Source organism: Condylura cristata, unplaced genomic scaffold (genome assembly GCF_000260355.1).
Source record: "Condylura cristata isolate star-nosed mole 26May11 unplaced genomic scaffold, ConCri1.0 scaffold00020, whole genome shotgun sequence".
Taxonomy (NCBI): Eukaryota; Metazoa; Chordata; class Mammalia; order Eulipotyphla; family Talpidae; genus Condylura; species Condylura cristata.
This window is the reverse complement of record NW_004567121.1, coordinates 23427440-23454738: the sequence shown is the minus strand read 5'-3', so window position 1 is coordinate 23454738 and position 27299 is coordinate 23427440. Positions and strand designations below refer to the sequence as shown.

The following is a 27299-nucleotide window of genomic DNA, read 5'->3' as shown; positions in this document are numbered from 1 at the left end:
ACTACTTAGTCTGTAATTATTAGTTTTGCCAAATAAATTTATCTGGTTTAGTCTTAACATAAGGTATCAGTTTTGCAACATCTCAGGCCTGTGTAGAGTCATACATGGTGTGCAGTTTTCCCCTTATTTTTTTTCATGCACATTTTAAGGTGAGAAATGTAGTTTTTGAGAGGTATTACTGGTAGTGTCCAGCAAATGAGTAGTTCAAATGATAAGTTAGCAGGAACTTGGGGCTGGAAGCTATTTGAAGCATAGGTTAATAACCAGTGCTTGGCAGAGGCTTTGTGTTTGAGAAAAGTTAAACATTCCATTTGTAGATCTGGTAGGAATTAACCTGAGTTTTTCTTGTCCTTAAAAATATTTCAAGAGGGCCCTCCCTGGTGGAGCAACGGGTTAAAAGCGCAGCTTTGTGAAGCTACTGCAGCATGAGTTTGCCCCCCAGCCAGGAAAGTGACCGACTGGGCACAGCAGACCCCTCTTGTCTTGCCCGTTGCTCCCCTCAACAGTGTCTTTGTCAGTCTGCCTGTTCTGCTCCCCACTCTGTCTCTGGTGAATCCTTTTACTGCCCCTGAACCTCTGGCCAGTACTCCTGTTCTGTATGCATAAACACATAAATCTTTAAAAAAGTATTTCAAGAGGTTAGTTGAGGATAATGGAGACCTGAATTGTTCCTGTTTGCCTTCTTTGTAATAGAGTAAAATGACAAGGGAAAAATAATCTTCAACTAATATCAAAAGCTAACTAGGTTAATTTAACAAGTGAGTAATGAAGAATAACTGTTTTTTACAAAATTTGAATTAGAGTTGTTACATGTTATCAATGAATATTGAGTTTATTGATTATGTATGTGCCAGTTTGTTGTTGTGAGCACTATAATTCTTTTTTTTTTTTTTTAAAGATTTATTTATTTGTGCATACAGAACTGGGGTACAGGCCAGAGGCTCAGGGGCGGTATGAGAGGTTTCACCAGAGACAGAGTGGGGTACAGAACAGGCAGATCGACGAAGTACACTGCTGAGGGGAGCAGTGGACGGAGAGGTCTGCCACGCCATGTGGGTGACCTCCAGGGCATGTGGGAATCGAACTCATGCAGGTGGGAATCGAACTCATGCAGGGCTTTAGATTCTCAGTGCTGTGCTTTAACCCGCTGCGCCACCAGGAGGGCCACACTATAATTCTTTTTAACTCGTTTAGTCATCACCAACTTTATAAGGGATATGCTCTCAGAGACAGATTGGGGATCAGAACAGGCAGATCAATGAAGTACACTGCTGAGGAGAATAGCAGTCAAGCCAGGAGAGGTCTGTTGCATCTTGTGACTCACCTCCGGGGCTTGGATCAAACTCTCACTGAAGCAGCGCCCGGCTTGCAGTGCTGCACAAGCATTCCCTTGTGCCACCAGGGAGGGCCTCATTGTCTGGGAAGAGATGTTAAGTTATGCATCTTTGTCAAAGAGCATTAGCATTCAAACCTGGGGTAGTCTTATCGGAGTGGTTAAAGTAAAATACACTGCTATAGTGTTATATGTAAGAATAGTAAATGAATTAAAAAAATAGTAATTTTTTTTGGGGGGGATGGAGAGGGAATCTTTAAATCTGAAGATTAAGAAAATGAAAACAGTTTAATTTGTCAGAGGTCATCCAAATAGGCCTGGGTTTGGAGTGTGGCCCAGGGGCACATGTTTATAAAAGATACTCATATTTTCCAGAAATGTAATTAGGGTTTACTAATTCAAATTACTTGACGACATACGCTTTTTGGTATTCAGGAGAGGCATAGTATTTAAACTATAAGTAATTTTTTTTTGGCATACAAGAACTGAGGTGCAGGCCAGAGGTTTGGGGAGATGAAAGGATTCACCAGAGACAAGAGTGGGGAGCAGAACAGGTGGATCCATTGAAATACACTGCTGAGGGGAGAAGCAGGTGAGATAGGAGAGCACCACTGTGCCACAAGTGGGATAGCTCCCTGATTGGGAGTTGAGCCTAGGCCTAAGTGGTGATTGCGCCAAGACTCAGCCTCAAGGCCACCAGGGTGGCTCCTAAGCTATAAAATAGATTAATTATTTTTGGAATTTTGACAGTGAGAAATTCTATGAGGTGATCTCATTTAGTAGATAAGTGATTTTCCTCATGAATTGAAGATCAAGAAAATTCCTGAGAAGTTAACCACTTTGAATATTACCCTTTAGTTCTTCAAGAAGTGATTGAATGATCAAATACCTCTGAAAAGTGTATAAAGTACTTGAAAATTAACAGCAGAAAGTTGTAGACTGAATTAGCTGAACCTGAGATTGTTTTATGAGATTATTCAAATGATATACGCAACTTTTCTTATGGAGAATCAGTCTTTTGATAAAAATCTATTCTTAGTAATTGTTAGTTTTACCTAGTGTTAGTAAATAGCCTTGCTTTTATCTGGGGCCTCTGTGTCCACATTGTTTGATATTCAGCTAAAGACTGTTGAGCAGTGTATGCATATACCTTCATCAGTAATGAGAGCTCTTGCTCATTTTCTCTGTGTTTTCTCAGGTCTTTTCTGCATTGGCCTGGTTACTTAGTTGACTGGGAATGTGTTGAGACACGTGTACAAACTCTATATCATGGAGGGATATGTGGAAGGTTTACCCAGTCCCTGTATTTCTCTACTTGTAACTCCCTGTTAAATCCCTGTTATTTTTAGTATTTTGCTTTTCCTCAAATAGTATCCTTACTGCAGGTAGTAGAGTTGCTGGCTGTTTTTTTTTTATTGCCACTGAAATCCTTTAAATTTATAACTCTCTTAGGTCTGGTGAGCTGTCCTTTGCAGTAGCAGCAAGTCTTGGTGGGTTTTTAGCAACCCTGATCGAATTCCAGTTTTGTCTAGCTTTATAGTTACTTTTTAAAAAGAGGGTTTATGGTTCTCTTCAGTCATGCCCAAAGTGAGTCTCCAGATATGCTTATTAGAATATATTTATTATATTAATTTTGTCTGAAACATTTGCTTAATTTGCTTTTTTTTCCCCCCTGATGAAGGTAGGAAAAGTAAGATTTCATTTTATTGGAAAAGATTCAACAACTAAGAATTTTTGTTTAGTTTTGCTACTTCTGGAATTTAAGTTAAACAGTGGGCTCTGGCATAAGTTTCCTTATGAAAGTGGAATGTGGCCACCATAATAACCTCTACTTTAAGGGGTTTTTGAAGATTAAATGAATTTAAGCATTTAAAATAGTGTCTTACACCTGGTAAATAACTTCACATTTGTGTATTTGCCATTTTATTTATTTTTAGCTTGCACTTAAGTCCTTGCCAATTAAATTTCTAAATTCTTGAAAATACATGACTTTGGTATCCCTTTTTATCTTCCTGTTGAATGTTATTAAAACAAATCAAGTTTGTTAACTAAGTGATGTGCTCCTGTGTGGTTTTCTGTTTTCTATGTATCTGTGTTGATGAGTTATTACTACACTTTAGGTGGTGAGCTTCATTTTCTCCAAATTGGAGGAACCTGTGATGATATTGATGAAGCTGATATACTAGTGGATGGATCACTTTCTAAAGGAATGGAACCAGCTTCTGAAGGTTCTAAACCTTTATCAAATCCTTCAAGTCCTGGCATTTCAGGTATGATATTAAATTAAAAAAAAATACCGATTCTTCTGTTAAGAATTCTGAATCTCTTACATAATCCTAAACATTATTTCCGTATTTTCAGTTAGCTTTTGATTACTATGTTGAGGGAGTTCATTTTCTTTATGAGACTTGTTTCAATACATTATTATTTTCCTATGTAGTTGTTATATATAACATTTGTTATATATGTATAATTTTTCTGATAGTTGAAATATCTAAGAGGTGAAAGCATTATTTCAGCCATTAAGACATTTGTTCTATAGAAGAGTGGGAAAAAAACCTACAAAAGAAAAGTTCATTCAATAAGTGTATAGTCAATAGAGTGACTAATATTGACAATATCATAATTGAATATAAAAGCTAAAAAAATTTCTCATTAGTTTGCTGTATTTAGGGCCTTAAAACTCTTTTGTAAACCTTTAGCAAGGTTATTTTATTTGGATGTGTTTTTGTTTCTGCCTTTTATCCATGTTTTACAGTGCTTTCCAGAACTTTTTTCAAAAGAGAAAAATGTCATCGTAGGCAGAGATTTCACTGCTTTTACTCACTCCTCTCAAGATATGAATTATTATATTCATATGATATTTCCTGGAAATGTGACTTGTAAAACCTCTGATAGTTTAGGGTATTTTACCAAGACACAGTGCTGTCTTCTTTCACAGGAAGTGACAGTGTTGGAAAGGGAAAAGAAATTAGAAAGCTGTATAATGGGATTGAAGACAGACTGTTAACTTCTTAATATTTTTTATGGACTTTTCTTGGTGTGGAAAACTTATTTTTGGCCAGTAAACATATTTTTGGTTATAATCATCCTATAAAGCATTGGAAATAAAACATTGTTCTTACTAAATTTCTAAAATAATAATTTTTCTCTTAAGCCTAAAATGATTGGAAAAAGATGCCTGTGTACAAGTAAGACATTCTTTGGAAGATGTTTAAATTATGTTTAGCATTGTACCTGAAGTGATAGGTTGTTTTTCTTTACTTAACTTGACAACAGAGCCATTTCTAAGTTAAGGAAAATTTTGAGGTAGACTAGAGTGTTTTTCTTGTAGGTTGTAAACTCAATGGCAGTGACATTATTTTGACCACTGCATTTTTTAATAGTAATGTTTATAGTGCTTAGTCAATGGATGTTGATACTTATTTGAAGATTTAAAAAAACAAAATTCATGAATACAAGAACTGGGGTGTAGGCCAAAGGTGCCAGGGGTGGGGGGGAGAAAGAAGTCACCAAAGAGAGTAGGGAGCAGAACAGGTGGACTGACTGAAATACACTGCTCAGGGGAGCAGCAGACAAGACAGGAGAGGTCTGCTATACCATGTGGTTTAGCTCCCTGGCTGGGAGGTTAAATTTTGTGAAATACTCTTTAAAGTTTTTTTTTTTTTAAATAATATAATAGTTTATATTCCATCATTTTGTGCATTTTTCCATCTCAGTTGCAGTCTCCTTGGGCTTCCCATCACCAAATCATCCATGTGCCATCACCATAGTCCAGTGCATTTCCCTCCACCCACTGTTCTTGATTCCATTCCCCACTCTGTACCCATAAAATGCTCTGGTATATAGCTGTTCATTATTATTATTATTTTCTCTCCTGGTCTGTTATACTCCTATGTGTGAAACCATCTGGTAAAAAATACTCTTTTAAGTTTTAAATCAGATTTTGTGTTTTAATCTTTTTTAAACTTAACTTTTGTTAATTGGATCAACAGCTTGTTAGCATTCCCTAATGTTAGAGCTTTCAAAGATATGGATACATCCATTAACAAAAGAAAAATAATCTCTCCAAAGTAGTTTGTTGTTTTAATACTGCTATGTGTAACATATACTAACTACCACACAAGTGAAATACTGTTTATGCCACTGTTTTGTAATTATCTGCTATCAAGAAAACATTGACTTTTAAAAATTTCCTTTTTTTGCAGAGTAAAAATAGATATCCTGTACATTGTGGTATTAATTAGTATTTTGTGTTTTAAATAATAAATGCTAAAACTTAGTTAATGAAATGATATAAGATCAGCTTGCATTTCAGTATCACTACTTTTGTTGCCCTTATTAACTTCAGGTCTAGATAAAGCTTACTCAGGATCTTTTTCACAGGTTAAACTTGGGTTTTTTCTGATAATGAGCATCTTCTCTATAATTTAAAATATTTGAGATGAAGTTTTTTTGTTTTTTTTTAAGATTTATTTATTTGTACATACAGAACTGGGGTATAGGCCAGAGGCTCAGGGGCGGTGAGAGGCTTCACCAGAGACGGAATAGGGAGCAGAACAGGCAGATTGACGAAGTACACTACTGAGGGGAGCAGCGGGCGGGCCAAGAGAGGTCTGCCACGCCATGTGGTCTCCTCCGGGGCAGGCGGGATTCGAACTCATGTGGAAGTGGCTTTAGCTTCTGAGTGCAGTGCTTTAACCCGCTGTGCCACCAGGGAGGGCCGAGATGAAATTTTTAAAAAGTATATTATGTGCTAGTTAACATTAATTGTATGTAGATATTTGAGCCCACTTTATTAACTTCCAGGTTATTTGGTGGGTATTATAATTGACTACACAAGATACAGGAATTAAAGTTCTTCTCCTTCTTTTTAAATCCATTCCAAATTCTACGAACAATGTTGTTAAGGAGTTGATTTATTGGTGGACCAGCCATTCACCCTTGACATCTTGACATCTTTAGTGGAGCTAACCCGCTTTGAGACTTTGACTCCACGGTTTTCAGCTACTGTTCCTCCATGCTGGGTAGAAGTTCAACAAGAACAGCAACAAAGGCGACATCCTCAACATTTGCATCAGCAACATCATGGAGATGCTGCTCAGCATACTAGAACTTGGAAACTACAAACTGACGGGTAAAACATACTTTTTTAAAAAGATTTAATTTACATATGTATGCAGAACTAGGGTATAGGCCACAGGTGCAAAGATTCACCAGAGACAGAATGGGGAGCAGAATAGGCAGACTGATGAAGTACACTGTTGAGGGGAACAGCGGGCAAGATAGAAGTCTACTGAGCCATATGGGTCACCTCCCTGGCCAGGGATTTAACTTGTGCTGAAGCAGCTGTCCTAGCTTCATAGTGCTGAGCTTTAACCCAGCAAGAAGGGGGTTTATATTTCTTAAAGACAATATACAATTCTTAGGTATATTACAGTTTGTATTAACCATTGCATGTTAATAACTTTGTTCTTTTCATTTATCACCTTAATTTTGAAATTTACTGTATTCAGATTTATAAGATAAAGTAGTGACAGTAATCCACCATTGCATTTAATTTGCTATCCATATTATTACTAATGATTATATGTTTTATATCTTGTGGACTTCACATTCTAGTAGAATAGAATATATGCATTTATTATGTCACACAGTTATAAAGACTATGAAATACATTGAACAGTATGGTGGTTGAAGTTGTTGTGACTATAAATGTGTGAGAGAAAGTTGCATGATTTTTTTTTGTTTGATGGGTTTGAGAAGATCTCCATCAAGACATTAATTCAGATGCTGTTTACACCATACAAAGACTCTGGGAAGTGTATTGTTTAAATTTTAGAAGACTAAAGCAAGAAGATTGGTATTGTAATGCAGTAAATAATGTGTAATGCAGTGAAGGGAATAATGGTAGGAGGAAACATCAGAAAACATAGTTTGTATGCAAGTGATAACTGTCTTTGTAGGTCATAGATGGGGTGATGTTAGAGGGCTTTGAGTATAGGAGTGATGTTATATAATTTAGATACTAGAAGGATATGGTTAGACTACTGTATTGATAAAAGATAATAAATGGTTGTGGTGTATGTGTTAGCAGGGCCGCAAATGAAGCAAAGATTCTAGCTTGGATGCTTATGCATTTAATTCAGGTGAAATGGTGATATTTTGGATGATGGTGGTAATTGATGGAGGCATTGAAAAGAGTGGTTGGATTCTGGATGCAATTTGGAGGTGGAAAGAATAGTAAATGTTAATGTTGAATGGCTTGAGAGAGAAGAGGACAGGATGAGTCTAAGATTTTTGGATTGAGCTAATTGAAAAAAAAACAGAACTCTTACACTGAGATATAAACATATAATCAGTAAGTTTGGATTTTATTAATTTTTACATTGTATTCGTTTTCATACAGATGTAGTCCCCATAAATACCCATAACATCACCTGTGAACCATCGCCATGGCCCCTTGTGCTCTTCCCACCTGTTTTCATCCCTTTCCCTCCCCGCCTCTCCTTTTAGTCTCAGTTCTATACTTGCCTGTAACTTTTGTCTTTTTTGACCCTCTGTTCAGTTTTCCCTGTGTTCTTCTTGTAAGTGATATCATCCAATATTTTTTTTTTCCTTCTGAGTTACTTCAGTGAGCATAATCCTTTCAGTTTCATCCATGTTGCTGCAACTGGCATGATCTTTTTTTTTCTCATTGGCTTATTTATTTCTTTTATGATGTCTTTTTAATTGCTGAGTAGTATATCATTTTGTGTGTGTGTGTGTATACACACGCCACATCTGGATCCTGAAGTTTGAGTTTATTTCTAAATTTGTGGTGGTTGGTAGGAATTTGGATATGAGTTGGGAATTTAGTGGGGGAGTGTGATTTGGAGATTTTTATTTTTCAACCTTTTATACATTTAATTTAAAATTAGTGTTTTTTGACATTTGTAATTTTACCTATAATGCAGTTTGTTTGTTTTTTTAATTACCAAGTTTTTATTGTAAGTTTGTTCCATTCGTATGTGGATTTTACCTTGGTGCTTGGAAATACAGAGGCAGGGTCTTTGGTCCAGCAGTCTAAGGACTGCAGGTTCTCCAGACAAGGCCATTCTATAAGCAGAGTTTAGGGAATGCTGTGGAACCCCTCCCTAGTTTCTTTCCTCAGACAGCCAATTTTTTCTCCCATAGGCCACATATAAAATATATAAGGAGTTCTTATTTTTAAGACTTTTTAAAAAGATCTGTTTATTTGTGCATACAGAACTGGGGTATAGGCCAGAGGCTCAGGGGTGGCGAGAGGCTTCACCAGGGACATAGTGGGGAGCAGAACAGGCAGATCGATAAAGTACACTGCTGAGGGGAGCAGCGGGCGGAGTCAGGAGAGGTCTGCCACGCCATGTGGTCACCTCCGGGGCAGGCAGGGATCGAACTCATTCAGAAGAGGTTTTAGCTTCTCAGTGCTGTGCTTTAACCCGCTGCGTCACCAGGAAGGGCCCAGGAGTTCTTATTTTAAAATGCATGTTTTTGGGTTCCTGCTCCTATAGTTAGGGCATTGCCTGAGAATTTGTAGATAATTCTGATGCTCCGTAATATACATTTTGAGGAACAGGATTTATTAGAATGAATAGTTCCCAAGACAGATGTAGATTTCTAAGGTAAGATCATTCATTTCCATAAATCTTGCCTTTCCGTTGAGTGCTGCTTATTCTCCTTCCTAATCCCATTGAAAAGCATTAAGTTTTGGTGGAAACCGCAAATCAGAGTATGAAAGATGATATTAATGATAATGTGGTTATGACTGAAGAAAGATTTTTTTTCTTTATTTGCATTTCCACTCTTTTTTTGACAGCAACAGCTGGGATGAACATGTATTTGAATTAGTTCTACCGAAAGCTTGTATGGTTGGACATGTAGACTTCAAATTCGTTTTGAATTCAAACATCACTAATATTCCACAGATACAAGTAACACTCCTGAAAAACAAAGCTCCAGGCTTAGGGAAAGTCAATGGTAAGAATGGATAGAAATTTGTATTTTATAGTTGGCTTCTTAATCTAATTTTCAACTTTGTTGTCTAGGTTTGATGTCCTTCTCTATTCCCCATGCTGTTTTCCTGCTTTCCTTTTTGTGGTTTTATTTAGAAAAATTAATCCAGACAATGTTTGTGAACTTTTAGTAACTCAGTAGTGTTCAGAATTGTATGAAATAGAGTAATTTAATGATGCTTTTTGGGAAATGTGATTAGTTCATTTGTGAATTAGTTTTGACTTTTAGTGTTACTAAAGTCAGACTTTAGTATGATTTTCTCTTTTAAGAGGAGACTTATTTGAGAAAAAAAACATTGTTATGAAGTAACACTTAAAAAAATTAATTCATAAAACCTAACCTTTCATGTAATGCTAAAAAATATATATCCTAGTTAAGAATTTGATTTTTATTACTGAAAAGATTGCACACCTTTAATGTACTGAGAACGAGATGTTATTTTTCAATATTCCTCTCAACAGTAGATGAATTTAGAAAACCAGAGATAACTTCAGAGAAAATAGGGGTAAAGCATTGTCACTTTTCATGTTTTAAAATAAATATGTGTTTGTGTATATTTGTGCGTATTCTTCTGCCTAATGACAAATTCTGGCTTAAATTTGGTCTAGGACTTAGGCATTTTTTTTTTTAAGCTGTAGATGCTTATACTGTACAACCTCTAGGGTAAGAACTCTAGCAGCCAGCAAATTATTTCTCCAGGTGAATATTTTACTACCATTTTAAGATAGAAGAGTATGAAGCAATTATTTGAATCAAATTTTTTTCCTCTTCTGATCACTACTTTTATAGCATCTGTGATGAAAATTACAGTAGTTCCCAGTTTAACAGAAACTTTTAGATTTAAGGCACGTCATTCATTGATATTAAGCAAAATTAAGTTTACGAATATTTTTATCCTCTAGAAACAGCAGTAGATAGGCAGATCACCTTTCCTTTGTCTCCAGCTCTTAACATTGAAGTGGAACAAAATGGGAAACCGTCCCTGGTTGATTTGAATGAAGAAATGCAGCACATGGATGTAGAGGAATCACCGTGTGAGTTAAATTATAGAGCTGTTGTCCATGGCAGTAAAGGAATAGTGATCCAAATGCATCATGTTGGGCAAACATTTCCTTATGGCTTGCAAAAACTTCGTTTGGGAACACGATTAAATAACCTATACCTCTGCTTTGGCAATATGCTTTAACTTTCAGCTCATCTCTGAACACAGCTGTGCTAATACTCACATTCTTGTTTAATATCTTGGTATTGAAATCATGTCATGATTTTGTAAAACTTTTTTTTTTTTTTGAAAATCAAGGTGAATGTTAATATGGGAATGAGAAATAATATATCAGATACTTATAGTTTCTAAGCATGATAATAAATTTTTATTTGAACACATTCTAAGTGTGATATCTTGTGTGATGGTATTAAATATAAATGGGATGGATACTTATTAATTTCATATTTTAAGTTACAAACTATTTCATAGAAAAATGTATTTTCTTTTTAGGTCTTAGATTATGTCCATTTTTAGAAGATCATAAAGAAGACATTCTGTGTGGGCCAGTATGGCTTGCAAGTGGCCTTGATCTATCAGGGCATGCTGGAATGTTGACATTAACAAGTCCAAAACTTGTGAAAGGTGAAGTAACATAAATGATGTAGCATTTATAAAGATTAATTTAAAAAAACTGATCTAAAAATAAAAACCCTAAAATAAAGTTTTGTCCGAGATTTGCATGAGCAATTCCATTAATAAATAGTTCAGTTATTTCCTTAAGTGATTGTAATGTTAGCTGAAACATCTGATTTTTTGTGTTTCTTGAGGCCTCAAGTGCCCTTTGAAAAAGCATAGAGAAAATAAATAGTAGAAGGAAATATCTTCCAAAGTTACCTAGATGTTATGTTCTGGCATGTTTTTCTTTTTTCGTCTATTTAGAGCCTTGGATGTTCAGAGAGTTTATTGTATATTGTTATATTTTTTTCTTTAAGAGGAAGTTTTTTTTTAAAAAAAGATTTATTTATTTATTCATGTAGAACTGGGGTACAGGCCAGAGATGTGGAGGGTGAGAGGATTCACCAGAGACAGAATGGGGTGCAGAACAGGCAGGGCTACGAAGTACACTACTGAGGGGAGCAGGGGGCGGGTCATGAGAGGTCTGCCTCGCCATGTGGTCACCTCTGGGGCAGGCAGGGATCGAACTCATGCGGAAGTGGCTTTTTAGCTTCTCAGTGCAGTGCTTTAACCTGCTGTGCCACCAGGGAGGGCCATAAGAGGAGTTTTTTTTTTTTTTTTTATTAAAAAGTTTATTTTTACATCATTTTTCACATTTTTTTTTCATCTCAATTGTAATCCCCACGGGTTTCCCATCACCAAATCACCCCTGTGCCACCACCATAGTCCCGGCCATTTCCCTCCTCCCCCCCCCGTTTTTGATCCCATTCCCCACTCCACCCCCACAGAATGTCTCTGGTCTATGGTTGTTCATTATTTTTGTTATTTTCTCGCCTGGTCCATTATACTCCTGCTATGAGTGAAACCATCCGGTATTTTTCTTTCTCTTTCTGGCTTATCTCACTCAGCATGATCTTTTCCAGCTCCATCCAAGTTGCTGCAAAAGACATGTGTTTCTCTTTTTTGGTTGCTGAGTAATATTCCATTGTATATATGTACCACATCTTTCTAATCCAGTCATCTACTTTTGGGCATTTGGGCTGCTTCCATGTTTTTCCAATTGTAAATAAAGCAGCAATAAACATGGGGGTACAAGTATCTTTTTCAATCAGTGTTTTTGTGTCTTTTGGGTAGATACCTAGGAGTGGGATTGCTGGGTCATAGGGAAGCTCCATGTTTAGCAGTTTGAGGAACCTCCAAACAGTTTTCCATAGTGGTTGTACTAGTTTGCATTCCCACCAGCAATGCAGGAGAGTTCCTTTTTCTCCACATCCTCGCCAACATTTGTTGTTGCTAGTTGTTTGAAGATGTGCCATTCTCACTGGGGTGAGGTGGTATCTCATTGTGGTTTTAATTTGCATCTCCCTTATTACGAGTGACATAAGAGGAGTTTTTAAGAAAGGCTTTGGTAGTATCAAATGTAGTGGTCTGATTGTCTCAAGTTAATAATACTATAGTTAAAATAATTTATTTAATCTTACACTTTTAAGGACAGGTTTATTAGGAAAAGAGAAAGAAAAAGAGAGGCACCTGCATAGTCATAGCAGGCAGGAGAACTCTTAAAGTATACTTAAAGATAATTGGCTCTTAACATATTTAGTAGATGTTGTAGTAGTAGGACTTTTATTTCAACTTTTGTATCTCAGGGGCAAATAAAAATGTTAATGAGCAGAACACTTACTTCAACTGTTAAAAATAAATTTGGAGGTAGGCTGGGGTCAGAAACTATCTGACCACTTCTTTGACAACTATTTAATTTGTGTGCATAATGTTTGTCCAACTCACACATTTGTTTGCAGACACAGAGAGTATATGTAAATTTTAATATTTTCTTTTGACTACATCTTATTTACTCAGTTTGAGATCCTGTGGTGTTTAGACTACATACTGGGATACAGCCATGAACAAACTAATAAGATCTCTTCTCTTGTATTATTGTCAGCATAAGTGAATTTTGTTGAGTAACAGTGTGAAACTTAAATTTTTAATTGAAAATAAAAATGTTGACAAAATGGAGGATGTAATTAGGAGACTTGTATTACAAAAGCTTAATAATGAAAAAGTTAATTTTCCTAGTATTTACTAAGATTGATTATTTTTCTCATCAAATTCCCAAAAGATTCTTTGAAAGTGGGAGAAAATGATTGCTAAATTTTTATGGAAGAATAAAAGGATCTAAGGAATTTGGATAAAGAAGAGGGACTATATTGTCAAATACCTGAACACGGAATGATAAAGCATCAGAATGTAACAGTGTAGTGTTGGTATAGTGGGCAGGCTTATCAGTGGAAATGTGTGGTAGCTTTTGTAATTATAGAATGATTTAATACCTGCTAAGGCACCATGAGACTTATGGTTTGCTGATGAGGTGGTAGTATGAGGGTGTTGTCACAGACTATTTTAAGTATATATAGATTGTACAGAATGATATTTTAGTTAAAATAAAACAAAACATACTTTACTGATAATAGCATTTTATATTTATTGAGTGCTTCCTTGAGCAATGCACAGCTAGAAGTTTTAATTACCTTTAAAAATTATAGTATTATTATTTTACATTTACATCTCATTACATAGTGATCCACAGCAAGGTTAATTTCTCACATGCCTCATAAATGGCAGAGCCATCATTCAAACTCAGGTAGTGAATCTAAAGCTTTTTTAGCTGTTACTACTATATAATGCTTATATATATATGTGTATACAGATAAATGATTGTACATTCATACATAAAATGGATTGATACACATAATTGTGCCATCACTATTATGGGTTTTACTTTAACAATAGCTTTTTTTCCCTGTAGCTCATAAAATTTCTCTTAAAATTAATAATTTAATTGACTGGAAAATAATATCCCTAATGCTTATAATAACAAGTATTCTAATGATGGTCAGACAACTTCTGTGATTTTTGTAATATTGCTACCAACACGCATGTTATTCAATCATGTTAAACAGTGTAATTTGAAATTCTGGCCAACTGACTTTTTCTTTTTGTGGAATTAATTATTTAACTTGCATCAGGAAATGCTTTTTTTAGTTACCCATTCTGTGCTGTTTCTCTAGGTATGGCAGGAGGAAAATACCGTTCATTTTTAATCCATGTCAAGGCAGTGAATGAAAGAGGAACAGATGAAATCTGCAATGGTGGCGTACGTCCAGTAGTAAGACTTCCATCACTAAAAAGTCAGAGCAGCAAGGGTTATTCACTTGCTTCGCTCTTGGCAAAAGTTGCAGCAGGCAAGGTATGAAGTAATATTTTAATCTATAGCATTTTTTTTTAAAATGCGGATGAGATTTAACACTGTTGGAATTAGTATTGTCTCTTCATTGAGTTTTCTATAATAATGTGGTTTGTGTTTTTTTCTTTACAGTGATTTAAAGATATATAATAATGAAGAAAATATTTTGAATTAATTTTAGCTTTTGTGAAGGCTACTCAGTAGTAATTGTTAGTAGAAAATTCATACCATAACAACTGTAGATCTATAGGTGTATAGATGTGAGGTTTTGTTTCTGTGCCTTTGACTTGTAACTCACAGTACTTTCCTAGGTAAGTATTTGGCAAGATGAGGAGAAGTTGGGAATTGATTTTAAATAATGTAGCCAAAGTTTCAAGGTTGATATTCTACAACTGGCTGGCTGTGTACCATGCACTCTTTTTAAGATTATGCTGAATTTTGGAGATTTATTTCATCTGTCATTATAAACAATAGCAATATCAGTAATACTAATTTATATTATACTTGTGAAAGTTTTCCAAGGACTTCATTGTACTTAATGTAATTTAATCCTCATAATAATTCTGAGGTAGAGTAAGTGCGGTTTGCTTTTCATACTGAAGATAGTGACACTTAAGGGATTTTGGAGGTTTCATATCTCAGGTTATAAGTTGTGGGGCTCAGGACTTTGGTTTTATAATTTTTAATCATTGGATTATTACCTTTAAAATAGTGACTGAATCTTACGTTCTCCTTTATAATTGAAAAAAATTAGTCGTTTACTTTGAGTATGAGGATAAAAGTTACTATCTAAATTTGAGATTGATATTTTAATAGTTGTAATTCAATTATTTTTCTTTAAAAACTGAAATAAAACCCGTAAGTTTGAATAGTAAATTACTTTTTGGTTTCATTTGTTTATTCAGTTACTTATTTTTGTACATCCAGGAAAAATCTAACGTCAAAAATGAAAATGCAAGTGGCACCCGTAAATCTGAAAATCTCCGGGGCTGTGACTTACTTCAAGAGGTCTCAGTAACCATTCGAAGATTCAAGAAGACTTCAATTTCTAAGGAAAGGTAATCTCTTCTTCTTTTATATTCTTAAAACTAATGAAAATACATAGGAAGAATTCTGGCAAACATATCCCTACATAATGTTTTAAAATTATGCTACAAAATATTTGCTTTCCATTAAGAAAAATATTTTTTTAAGGATTTACTTATTTATGCATACAAGAGCTGAGATACAGGCCAGAGGAGGTGGGTGAGAGGATTCACTAGAGACAGAGTGGGGAGCAGAACAGGCAGATGTACTGAAATACACTGCTGAGGAGAGCAGTGGCTGGGTCACGAGAGGTCTGCCAAGTCACATGGGTCAAACCCCCTGGCTGGGAATGGAGCTCGTGCTACAGTGGTTGTGGATAGCCTCATAGTGCTGTGTTTTAAACCCTTGTGCCACCAGGGAGGACTCGTTTTGCATTTTTTAAAAATAAAGATAGTAATTTTATTTTTTAAAAAATTGATTTATGTGTATAAGAACTGGGGTCCAGGCCAGAGGTGTGGGGTTGGTAAGTGAGAAGATTTATCAGAGACAGAATAGGGAACAGAACAGGCAGATTGACTGAAATACACTGCTGAGGGGAGCAGGACATTGCTGATTGGACAGGAGAGGTCCCCTATGCAATATACTCATCTCCCTAGCTAAGGATTGAACTTTAGCTGCAGTGGCTGCATATCGCTTTATAATGCTTAGACTTAACTCTTTGTGCCACCAAGGAGGCCCCAATACATAATGGTTAACTTTATTTCTTTAAAAATGTTTTAGAATCCAACAGTTGCTTATATGCTGTTTTAATCTTTTAAATACTATAACCTTAAGTATAAAGATCAGCATTCATTTTGTATATTTCCATATTCTGTTTTGTAATATTAATGCTCAAAAGTTTTTATTGTGATACTCATTATTTAAAATGGAAACATTATATGACAACTAAGTTGTACTGGTTTTCATTCTGACTGTTCTGTTTTGGTTGGTAATATATTTATTTTTTCTTGTAGAATACAACGATGTGCTATGTTACAGTTTTCAGAATTTCATGAGAAACTTCTTAGCACTCTTTGTAGAAAAGCAGATGATGGCCAAATCACAGAACATGCTCAGAGTCTTGTGTTGGATACTCTTTGTTGGTTAGCTGGAGTACACTCGAATGGACCTGGAAGGTTAATAATTAGATTTTACTCACAATGACAGTTGTTTTTTAAATATTTTAACTAGAAGTTCAAGATGAGTCTAAATGTCTGCTATTATTTTACAGCTCAAAGGAAGGAAATGAGAGCCTACTTTCAAAAACACGTAAATGTCTTTCAGACATTGTACGTGTTTGCTTCTTTGAGGCAGGACGAAGCATAGCCCATAAGTGTGCCCGATTTCTAGCCTTGTGCATTAGGTTGGTGTTTTTTTTTTCAAGTTGAAAGTATACTTTTTATGTGTACCTGCAATTTGGCAGGTGATATGATACTTTGTAGTGTAATTTAATCCTTGCTAAATGTGGATATAATTTAAGATAATTTTTCAAAAGTTTACAATTAATTGAGCTTTTAAGAAAGGATTTTGAATTTTTCAGAAAACAGTTAAATAAATATTAGCCAATCTAGTCTGCTAGTCTCGAGTATTAGTAGTGTTTGGGGAGCTTTGTAGCTGTATCTCTTTTTCCATTTTCTTTCACTCTTGCTCCCCATTATTGTCTTTCAGTTCTTCATCTATGGCCTATTCCCTGTTATTCATAGCAGCAGATCATTTTATGTAAACCTGAACTCAGATTATCTAGATAATAGTAAACTCTAAGGTCAATATTAACTGTACCTACTTGTTAACAGTTTTCGGTAAAGAGAATTTAATGCATAATAAAGCAGTTCTAAAATACAGTCTCTCTCTTTACCACTTGTCTGCATGGCTATAGAACTGTAAAGCATGTTCTTTTGTATGTAGTAAGAATGAATGCATTTTACAGGATGTTTAGTTTTGAAATTAGACCTTAAGTGATGTATTTTAACTTTTTTTTTTAAATTTTTAGTAATGGCAAGTGTGACCCATGTCAACCAGGATTTGGATCAGTTTTGTTGAAGGCCTTGCTTGATAATATTTCATTTTTACCTGCAGCAGCAACTGGTGGTATGTGAAATATACTCACAAATAATTATAGTCAAAGAAAATACTTCACAGTATAATGTGAATAATTAGGATAATTTATTAACTGTTTTTCTTTTGGATTATACCCTATTTTATCAATATCTTACTTATTTTTAGGCTCTGATATGTTGTGGTTTTGGGGGCATATATCCTTTGTTCAGTAGTATTCCTAGGTAAAAGTTAATGGGAGAGTTATCAAGTAAGTCATTCCAATGTAAACATTTTCTGTGTTTCTCTAAAAGTTTTGAGTTGTTTGTTGTTTCCGGTTACAAATTAAAATGCCAGAAAGTGCCACAGAAGTGAAATAAATGAAATGGTCCTGGTGTCATTGCAAGTACACAGGTTGTATCTGATTATTAGGGTCTGTGGCAAACTGAGTTTATGTAAAGTGGGCCAGCATTATATGATAATGATCCTCTAAAATAGCATGTATCTAGGCATTGAAGATTTGGAAAAGATTTTTAATGTTTTCTTCTATTTTATGCTTTTCCAAGGGTTATTGATTTGCTCTTTTAAAAACTATACTTTCTGTATACATTTCTCATCTTTTTTTTTTTTTAAAGAAGACCTATCCCACAAGTTATATCACTTGTGTAAATTGTATTTAACAAGGATTTGACTTTTGTGCTATTCCAGAAAAACAAGCTTCCTCTAATTTGTTATAATTACCTTGGATTTTTGTTGACTAAACCTATTAAGTCTGTTATGTAGAATTGACTATTTAACACTTCCTCATTTTAATAACCTCTTGTTTAAAACCGTTTCTTAACTTTAGTGCTTTAGAGGTAGGATGCTAAAATTCTGGAGTGTGCTTAGTACACTAAGTATACAGCTTGATGTCTCAAGTTTTGTAAATGATTTTAAAACATACTATGATCATTTTCTAATCTGTGTTGTTCTAATCTGTAGCAAACTGGCAGTATACTTTATTAACTTGCTAAAGTCAGCTCTTTGTCATTCTTTCCCCATTATTGTTTTTTTGAGAATTCTAGTTAAGAGAAATAAACTATTTCAGGGAAGATATGTTTGAAGATCCTATTGTTTACAGTTTTCTAGCTTGAGTGTTCATAATATTGAACAGTCAGATGACCAAGTTGATTTTATGTCCTTTTCAAGAATTGTTTCTAATGTTTTGACAGTATTCTCTTAGAGTCCTTGATTGAGTTGATTTTTCCTTTATAGTTTGCAAAAAATCCTTCTTGAGAAAGGGGAAATGATAAATGTGTAATCTGAAGTTCTCTTTTTTTCTCTTTGTTAGTGAAAATAAAAGAAATATTGACAGGCATTTTTGTCATTTTTAGGTTCTGTCTATTGGTATTTTGTCTTACTGAATTATGTTAAAGATGAAGATTTGGCTGGATGTAGTACAGCTTGTGCTTCTTTGCTTACTGCTGTGTCCAGACAGTTACAGGACAGGCTAACACCAATGGAGGCTTTACTTCAAACAAGGTATTTAAAACTTAAATGTGTAATAATGATTAGTAACAGATTTTGTAGATATGATTATCACTTGTAGAAAACAATTCTTATATTTGTTTGCAGTAATTTGTCTTGCAAAAATGCCTTTAATTTACGCTTTACATTTTTAAAAATAATAGTAGTTTTCAATAATAGTTTCTCCCTATTTTCTCTGAAATAATTTTGGGAGTATTAAAATTGATTATTAAAGGGGTAATTATATTAAAAGTGGCATTTCTTGCTAGTAAAGGAAGCATTTAAGGTAATTTGCTTCTCTGTTGTTAAAACTTTGTAGGTAAAGTTACCTAAATAGTCTGTTGCCCTTAGCAAGTATTTTTCATCTACTGGTTGATTTTTCTAAGTTTTTAACTTAATGAGTTAAGAAAAAGATGAAGGTTAGATTTAATTTCTTGTCTGATCTTTAGTATTGGAAGTAGTTTTTTAAAAAGCATTGATTTTTATATTTTTGATGAGACGTTTTATTTATGATGAAATTTTACTTATGCCAGGTAGTTTCTGTTGAGTTAATGTAGTGATTGCAGAGAGGGAAGCGTGTCTGATACTCTTCTTATGTCAACTTGCAGATAATAGTCTTGGCTCATTAGTTGCCAATTACTGCGATAATGGTTGTTGAGTCTCTGCACCACGTCTTTTGAAATAATAGGTTTTGTAGGAAACAGTGAGTCGCTGAACTTAGTGGGTTTTATCTGGTTGGTGTCTCCTTGTGCCCATTTAAACTGTTTCAGAAAGTGAAAAGGTACTTTGTTAATTAGATGGCTGAAAGGAAAATTGTTAGGACATTATTTTATTTTTCAGATATGGATTGTATAGCTCGCCATTTGATCCAGTCCTCTTTGATTTGGAGATGAATGGCTCTTCTTGTAAAAATGTATACAACAGCAGCATTGGTGTGCAGTCAGATGAAATTGATTTATCAGATGTCCTTTCAGGTAGTAACTTATTTTATTAAAGGAAGCCCTTAATTTTATATGTTGGATTTAAGATATTTTTGACATAACAGTTTGTTCTTAACTATAGTCTGACCTTAAAAACTAAAATCTTTACAATTTAATCATTATGTGAATCATGAAATGACTTGCCTTTATTTCTTAACTCCCCCACCTAAAAGAACTATTAAAGTGTTTGAAAAGGATTGTGAATTTGATGTTTTTGGTTTTGTGCTTCATTATATGTCACTATTATTATTATTATTTTTTAAAGATTTATTTATTTGTGCATACAGAACTGGGGTACAGACCAGAGGCTCAGGGGCGGCGAGAGGCTTCACCAGAGACAGAGTGGGGAGCAGAACAGGCAGATCGATGAAGTACACTGCTGAGGGGAGCAGCGGGCGGGTCAGGAGAGGTCTGCCACGCCATGTGGTCACCTCCAGGGCAGGCGGGAGTCGAACTCATGCGGAAGTGGCTTTAGCTTCTCAGTGCAGTGCTTTAACCCGCTGCGCCACCAGGGAGGGCCTATGTCACTATTATTTTAATGTTTGTAAGAGACTTTACAGTTTGGTCTTCTTCAGTTTTTTTTTTGAAGATATATTTATTCATCCATACAGAATTGGGGTACAGGCCAGAGATGCAGGGGCAGTGAGAGGATTCACCAGAGACAGAGTGGGGAGCAGAACAGGCAAATTGACAAAGTACACTGCTGAGGGGAGCTGTGGGTGGGTCAGGAGAGGTCTACTGCACCATGTGGATCACCTCCAGGGCAGGCGGGGATCGAACTCATGCTAAAGTGGCAATTGCTTCTTATTGCTGTGCTTTAACCTACTGCGCCACCAGGGAGGGCCCTTTTTCAGTTTTTTTATCGTTGGTGTATCTTGGCTTTTCATATATAAAACATAATTTCATATGTTTTATATATGAGGAAATGAGGAAGTTAGCATATAACAATGATTCAGAGAAATGTGTAAGTTTTTTGCATCTTTTCACACATATCCATGTATATATTTCTGAAACATGCTTTTACAATTGGTTGTATAATACCATTTAATCTTCAAGTGTTAGAATTGGGCATTGCCTATTTTTGTTACATAAAACTGATCATTTTAAAGTTAATTTTTTTTCCATCTTAATGAAATAACTGCAAGCATTGCTAGTATACTACATTGCTTAGAGAATTTAGTTGCAAATATTAAGCAATCATCACATTAAGTATAACTTTTGGGAGCTAGTCTTAGAGTTGCTAATCTTAAAATACACTATGAAAATACAAAAAAAGGCAAAGAGGAAATCATATACATTAATATAGATAAAATTCTTCAACTTCAGCTTCTCTGCTCTCTTGATTGTGGTATTAGTAGGATATTTAGATTTGTTTGCTGTCTATTCTGTTAAAACTTTATGAGAAAAGACTGTAGTCCACTTACTGATCTGTTAATTGCAAGGCAAAATAGGTTTATCCATACGATTCTTCAGTAGATATTTTGCAAAAATGATTTGGAAAAGTGTGCCCTCCCTGGTGGCACAGTGGGTTGGAGCGCAGCACTATGGGACAATCTGCAGCACTTGTAGTACGAGTTTGATTCCGGCTGGGAAAGTGATCCACATGGCACAGAAGACCTCTCCTGTCCTTTCCTCAGCACTGTGTTTCATTCTGTTTGTCTGTTCTGCTTCCCACTCTGTCTCAGGTGAATCCTCTCAAACATCCCCAATCCCGCATTTCTGGCCTGTACCCTAGTTCTGTGTGCATAAATAAATAAATCTTTTAAAAAAATGATTAGGAAAGGTATGTCAGTATCAATCCAATTGATAGTATTCATTTCCATTGTCAATTGAAGAGTTGAAACAAAAATTAGAGCGTGACAGCTTTCTTAATACTTAACAGACTTTTCTGTTGGGCAGTCATGGTATTAATGTCATCTGCTGATACTGTATAATGAAATGTATTGACATTTAGAAGATATATAATTATACCAAACCAATATTTTCCGTGCATATAGGTAAGAGTCCTTAAATGTATAAGATAGGCAAATTAACTTTAATGTAATAAGGCTGAGAATTTTTACCTGATAAGATTTAAATTTACTGTATTGCAATTAATCCTTTAGAAACTGACACTTGTCAAGTATTTGAATAAGTGGGGTTGCTAGTGCATGTCCTTTCTCATTACCTATTTGTGATGGTCTGGGGTTTTCCCATATAGTTCTATCAAAATGAAAACACTGCAACACAGTGATGCAGATGCAGGCAAGACAAAAAGCTAGTCTCTGATAATCCACATTTCAAAGACATTTGCAAAAGGGTAAAAATATCATCACTCTTACTTTTTTTTAGAAGGTACTTTTTATCAAAGTATTCTAATTTTTATAGGTAAATAGATTTTTCCTATTAAACACTTTAAGATGTTCTTATTTAAAATTTCTGCTGTGATAAATGTCAATAGACATAAACCAATGTAAATGAAATCTGTAGTTTTTAATATTTTAGAGGTGTAGATCTTAGGACTGAGAATTGTTTCTAAAACATTTATTCTTTTACTTTCTTTGTTGTATTATGATCCTATTTAGTAGGGGGATTTTGCTCTTGTTGTGTTCCCTTTACCTTATGGAATAAATATATAGAAATTCTTTTATCTTTCTACCAATCTCAACACCTAATACTCAAGTATGGTTGTTTAATGTCTCACACCCTCCAACAGAGAATTAAGAAAAAAAAAGATTTATTTATGCATATAAGAACTGGGGTACAGGCAAGAGGCACTGGGGGGGTGAGAGGATTCACCAGAGACAGAGTGAGGAGCAGAATAGGTAGATTGACTGAAACCCACTGCTGAGAGGAGCGTTGAGCGGGTCAGAAGAGGTCTTCGCACGATGTGGGTCACCTGACTCCCTGGCTGCAGATAGAACTCATGCTCCAGTGGCTACTGATAGCTTCATAGTGTTGTGCTTTAATCCCTTTGCCCCTGGGTGGGGGTGAAGAGGAGGGGGGTGGCCTCGATACAGCACATGTTTGATGGGAACTGGGACCTGTTCTTTTTACTCTGTATTTCCCATGTCTTGTATTGAGTAAGGACATATAGTTTTTAAACATATGTCAGGACAGACCATTTGCTAAGTTCATCGAGCCCTTGGAGAATAAAGTTATGACAATTTAGACTTACACTTAATTTATTTCTTCAGATGTTTATATCATTATGTATTCAAACACACATTTTGTCCATCTTTGGTTTCTCCTTACCTTGTCTGTTGAATGTAGTGCTAATTTGGGACTGTGGTAATAGCACGTAGGTGAATTGGTGGTGGGGATTCCAGGGGATTACAACTGAGATGAAAAAAGTTACAAAATGAAGAATGGTGTGAAATATATATATAAAACCAGAACCGAACCAAAAAAAGAGTATGCTAATTCCAGAAAATTTGGAAAGACTTGAATATAGCCTCCTCCCCTAATACAACATACACTCTTATTTGTGTTTTTCCCATCATTCTTTTTGTGTTTTTAAATTCACACAATTGCAATCATGTGATATTTCTTTTATGACTATTTCTAGTTTAGCCTACTTTCATGATTGTAAAGTAGTATGCCTCATTTAGAGAATTGATAATTTATAATATTAATACTTATAGGTAAATCTTAATATTTTGGGTTTTATAAATATTTTGGATCATTTATATAAATGACATTGTATCCTCATTGTTTATAATCTTTGTGATAGCTAATTATTTTTTATCCATCTATAATAAAATTAATGCATATCATATGAAGGTTACTTCACAATAACCTTTTTTCTTTAACAGTTTATTTTTACATCAGTTTGTACTTTTTTTTTCTTTTTTTCATCTCAATTTTAATTCCCGCGGGTTTCCCATCACCAAGTCACCTGTGTGCCATCTGTAGCCCTGTTTTTTAGGGGGTAAAGTGTAACTTAAGTTGGTGATTTCTTTTTAAAATTGTGTTCATTGTGGAAGCACTGTGTTAGGGTTGTGCATTGGTAGTTTTCTAATTAAAACTGGAGTAGTAGCTGTGATTATTCGTGCAGTTTTCATTTACAAGATTTAATTCACATGGTGTAAGACTTGTCTCTTTTCTGTATTAGGCAATGGAAAAGTCAGTAGTTGTACAGCTGCTGAGGGTAGCTTCACATCTCTCACTGGACTTCTGGAAGTTGAACCACTACACTTTACTTGTGTGTCAACTAGTGATGGAACCAGAATAGAAAGGGATGATGCAAGTACGTTTACTGGTATATACCTTCTCTTATTTTATACATTATTTTTGCTATGATAAAGTAATATGTAAATACTTATATATCACTTTGTATTATTTGTAAGTTTCTTTGCTGTCACGTTAAGTAGTAGTTTACTGATAGGAGGAACATTCTGGGGAAAATTGTAATTTTATGTTGTTTGATGAATCAATTCATAAGGTCTTCTCTTCAGCCCCTCAGCTCTTTGGAACACGAATTTAAAATCCTCTTGTTTTTATGTGTGTGCACTTTTAGAAGTCTTTAATTTGGAAAATATTAAACTTAACAAAAATAGAGGGAAAAGTAAAATAGACTCTGTACTACCTGGCATTAACAGTCAAATTATAGTCAGTCTAGTATGTAGTTTTGGGATCAAATTGTTGTATTTCTTGGCATTTAAAATTAAGTGTGTTTGTTAATATCTTTGGGGTGACTGAACAATTAATACTGTTTGCCACCTAGTTTAAAGCAATTTTAAATATATGAACCACTGTTTGAGTAAGTTAAATATGTGGTTTTGCTGGTGTTTTAATCGAAAATGTTCACTTTTTCTTAGCAATCATGCGACTTTTATTTAGAGTATCTTCTGTTTTCCTTAACATTGGAGAAACTGTTTTACTGTGAAATCTATCTTGGCACAAGTAACTGTAGTTTTCATAATTCGGGATATTGGCATGTTTTTATATCTATGCTATAGTCACAAGAGGGCTTGACTATTCTTTTAAATGGATTCTAATTTTGATGGTATTGTGTAAGTGGACGTCTGTGCTTTCATTAACCATTCAACAGAAAGTAAAACCAATTTACCTGATTTAATCTCTACTTCAGAATGGCAAAGGACTTTAAAAAGATCCTATCAGCTTTTTATTTGAGTGCCTTTTAATACAGAATTATTTTATACATTCAGTTGTAGAAGTAACCAGTTACCGAATTTCATGCCATATGTAGTTAAAATAAGAATTTTCAGTTAAAATATTCTCTTCATCTAGATACCACGTTGTCAAAATTTAGGTTTGCTTGGGCTATTTTAGTCACTTTGTAGACACTTTCCATATGGCATAGCCATATTGAACTTGCAGTGAACTTTTAATTATTGGTTGTGCTTTCTTAGGACTATCATTCAAAAAGTAAAATTTACTTTTTTTTTCTTTAGAGATTTATTTATTTATTCATATGAGAACTGGGGTATAAACCAGAGGTGTGGCAGGTCAGAGGATCAACTAGAGAGAATGGGGAGCAGAACAGACAGATCTGTTGAAATACACTGTTGAGGGGAGCAGCAGGTGAGACAGGAGAGGTCTGCTGTGCCCGTGTGGGTCAGCTCCCTGGTGGGTCCAGGGATCGAATTTGTGCTTGAGTGCTGGTGATAACTTGATAGTGCTGTCTTTAAACCCTGTGCCATCAGGGGGGCCTGTTTACTGTTTTTTAAGTAATTCTTTGTGGAGGTACAAATTTTAAAACAGATAAGGAATTAGGTGTCAAAGATGAAAGTATTCCTTCACACCTTGCCAATTTCCTTTTCTGCAAAGCAAGCACTGATAACAAGCACATCACCTCCATATTTTTCCCCAGACAGAAACCACCACCAGTTTTGGAAGGTTCATTAAATTTTAAGGCAGAGTTCTGACTAGTGTTCATAAGGTGCTAAAAGGTAGTTTGTAGCCTTTGAACTTTTTTATTTTTATTTGAATCATGTTAACTGTGAAATATGAAACTCTTATGAAAACAAATTATAGTCTAGCATTTTATTGTAATATTAAATTTGCATGTGACAATCAAAGCAAGCGATACTACAAAAGCTAAAAATTTCTTTATGTCCGCCCCCCCATCCTTTCCATTTATCTCTCCCTTACTTTCTTCAGAAATGTTTCTTAACCATATATTTTGCAGTGATTACCACCATAGCATTAGCTAATACCTCCATTCTGTCACATTTTTACCTTTCTTGTGTGTGTGGTAAGAGCATTTAAGATCTTCTATCTTAAGTGACTTGCAGTATATGTGTTTGATAGCTGTTAGCTGTAGTCTGCACACTGCACATTGGTATTTCCATTTTAGAGTTTAACATGCCCATTTCCACACAAAGAATCATGTTAATTTTTTTGAGATTTGAATATAAATCAGCCTGGAACTCAAAGTTTTTATATTAAGAATTTCTATCTATTAACATGCTATATTTAGCTTTTTTTAGGTTATTCTGTTGATGATGTTTTGTATTTTTTAGTACTGAAATTTTACACATATTTGTGAGATTCCTAGATACTTGATTTTTTATTGTAAGTAATCATTTTCTTTACTTTTCATTTCATTGGTATGATAGAAATATAATTGATTTGTGTGTATTAACCTCATATCTGTTAACATTGCTGTGTGAACCTAATTCTAATAATTCATAGGTTCTTTCAGGGATTTTCAATATTCACGATCATGTCATCCTTCATAGAATTTTACTTTCTTTTCTAATTCTTCTTTTTTTTTTCTTGCTGTGTTGTGCTTCCTAGGACCTCTTCTGTGATATTGAATAAAAATGCTGATAGTGGTCATCTGAGTCCTTTTTTTGCCTCTGCATTTTTATGGCAGGTTTAGGGGTCTTGTTAGTATAATGATGAAAAAGGATATTGAAAGCTCAGACTTGTAAGATATTCTTAATTAGTTTTGTATTAGTGGATTGACTTATTTTCCTGGGATTGTTTGTATTTTTCATGAGTTTATAGGACCTAATTAATTTCCCCACAAAATTGGGCATTAAATTTTAAAGTCAGTAAAGAGCAAAAGTATTCATTTTATTACTGTAAAATAGTTAGGCTACTCCTCACATACCTGTTCAACATAAGTGCTTCAGTATTTAATAACTTTAATAAATTTAATAACTTTCCTTGTATAAAGTTAGTTTGAAGTGAGGGTTGGTAATTGTTGCTGTAGTGAAACACCTAATCGAATAGATGGATTTTATTTTGGGATACTTATCTTTCTTAAGATATGAGTACTCTTGTTTTAACCATGCATTTATAACTATATTCTTGTAATTAAAGGAGACATGGTATGACTGCTCTGTTGTGGAATTTTTTTTTTTAAAGATTTATTTATTAATTTATACAGAAGCGGGGTACAGGCCAGAGATGTGGAGGGTGAGAGGATTTACCAGGGGCAGAGTGGGGAGTAGAACAGGCAGATCGACGAAGTACACTGCTGAGGGGAGC

The 27299-nt window shown here is 34.8% G+C and overlaps 1 protein-coding gene across 1 annotated transcript in view; it reads left to right on the top strand.

Moving 5' to 3' along the window:
* Positions 1-27299, top strand: part of BIRC6 (baculoviral IAP repeat containing 6) — a 176847-nt gene that overhangs the window by 50183 nt on the left and 99365 nt on the right. Inside the window, exons 11-23 of the mRNA XM_004686308.2 lie at positions 3454-3603; positions 6245-6470; positions 9171-9331; positions 10312-10401; positions 10863-10994; positions 14096-14274; positions 15199-15329; positions 16311-16472; positions 16568-16699; positions 17327-17424; positions 18744-18891; positions 19717-19850; positions 23950-24084. Coding sequence (XP_004686365.1) covers positions 3454-3603; positions 6245-6470; positions 9171-9331; positions 10312-10401; positions 10863-10994; positions 14096-14274; positions 15199-15329; positions 16311-16472; positions 16568-16699; positions 17327-17424; positions 18744-18891; positions 19717-19850; positions 23950-24084 — 1878 coding nt within the window. The remainder of the gene's footprint in view (positions 1-3453; positions 3604-6244; positions 6471-9170; positions 9332-10311; positions 10402-10862; positions 10995-14095; positions 14275-15198; positions 15330-16310; positions 16473-16567; positions 16700-17326; positions 17425-18743; positions 18892-19716; positions 19851-23949; positions 24085-27299) is intronic.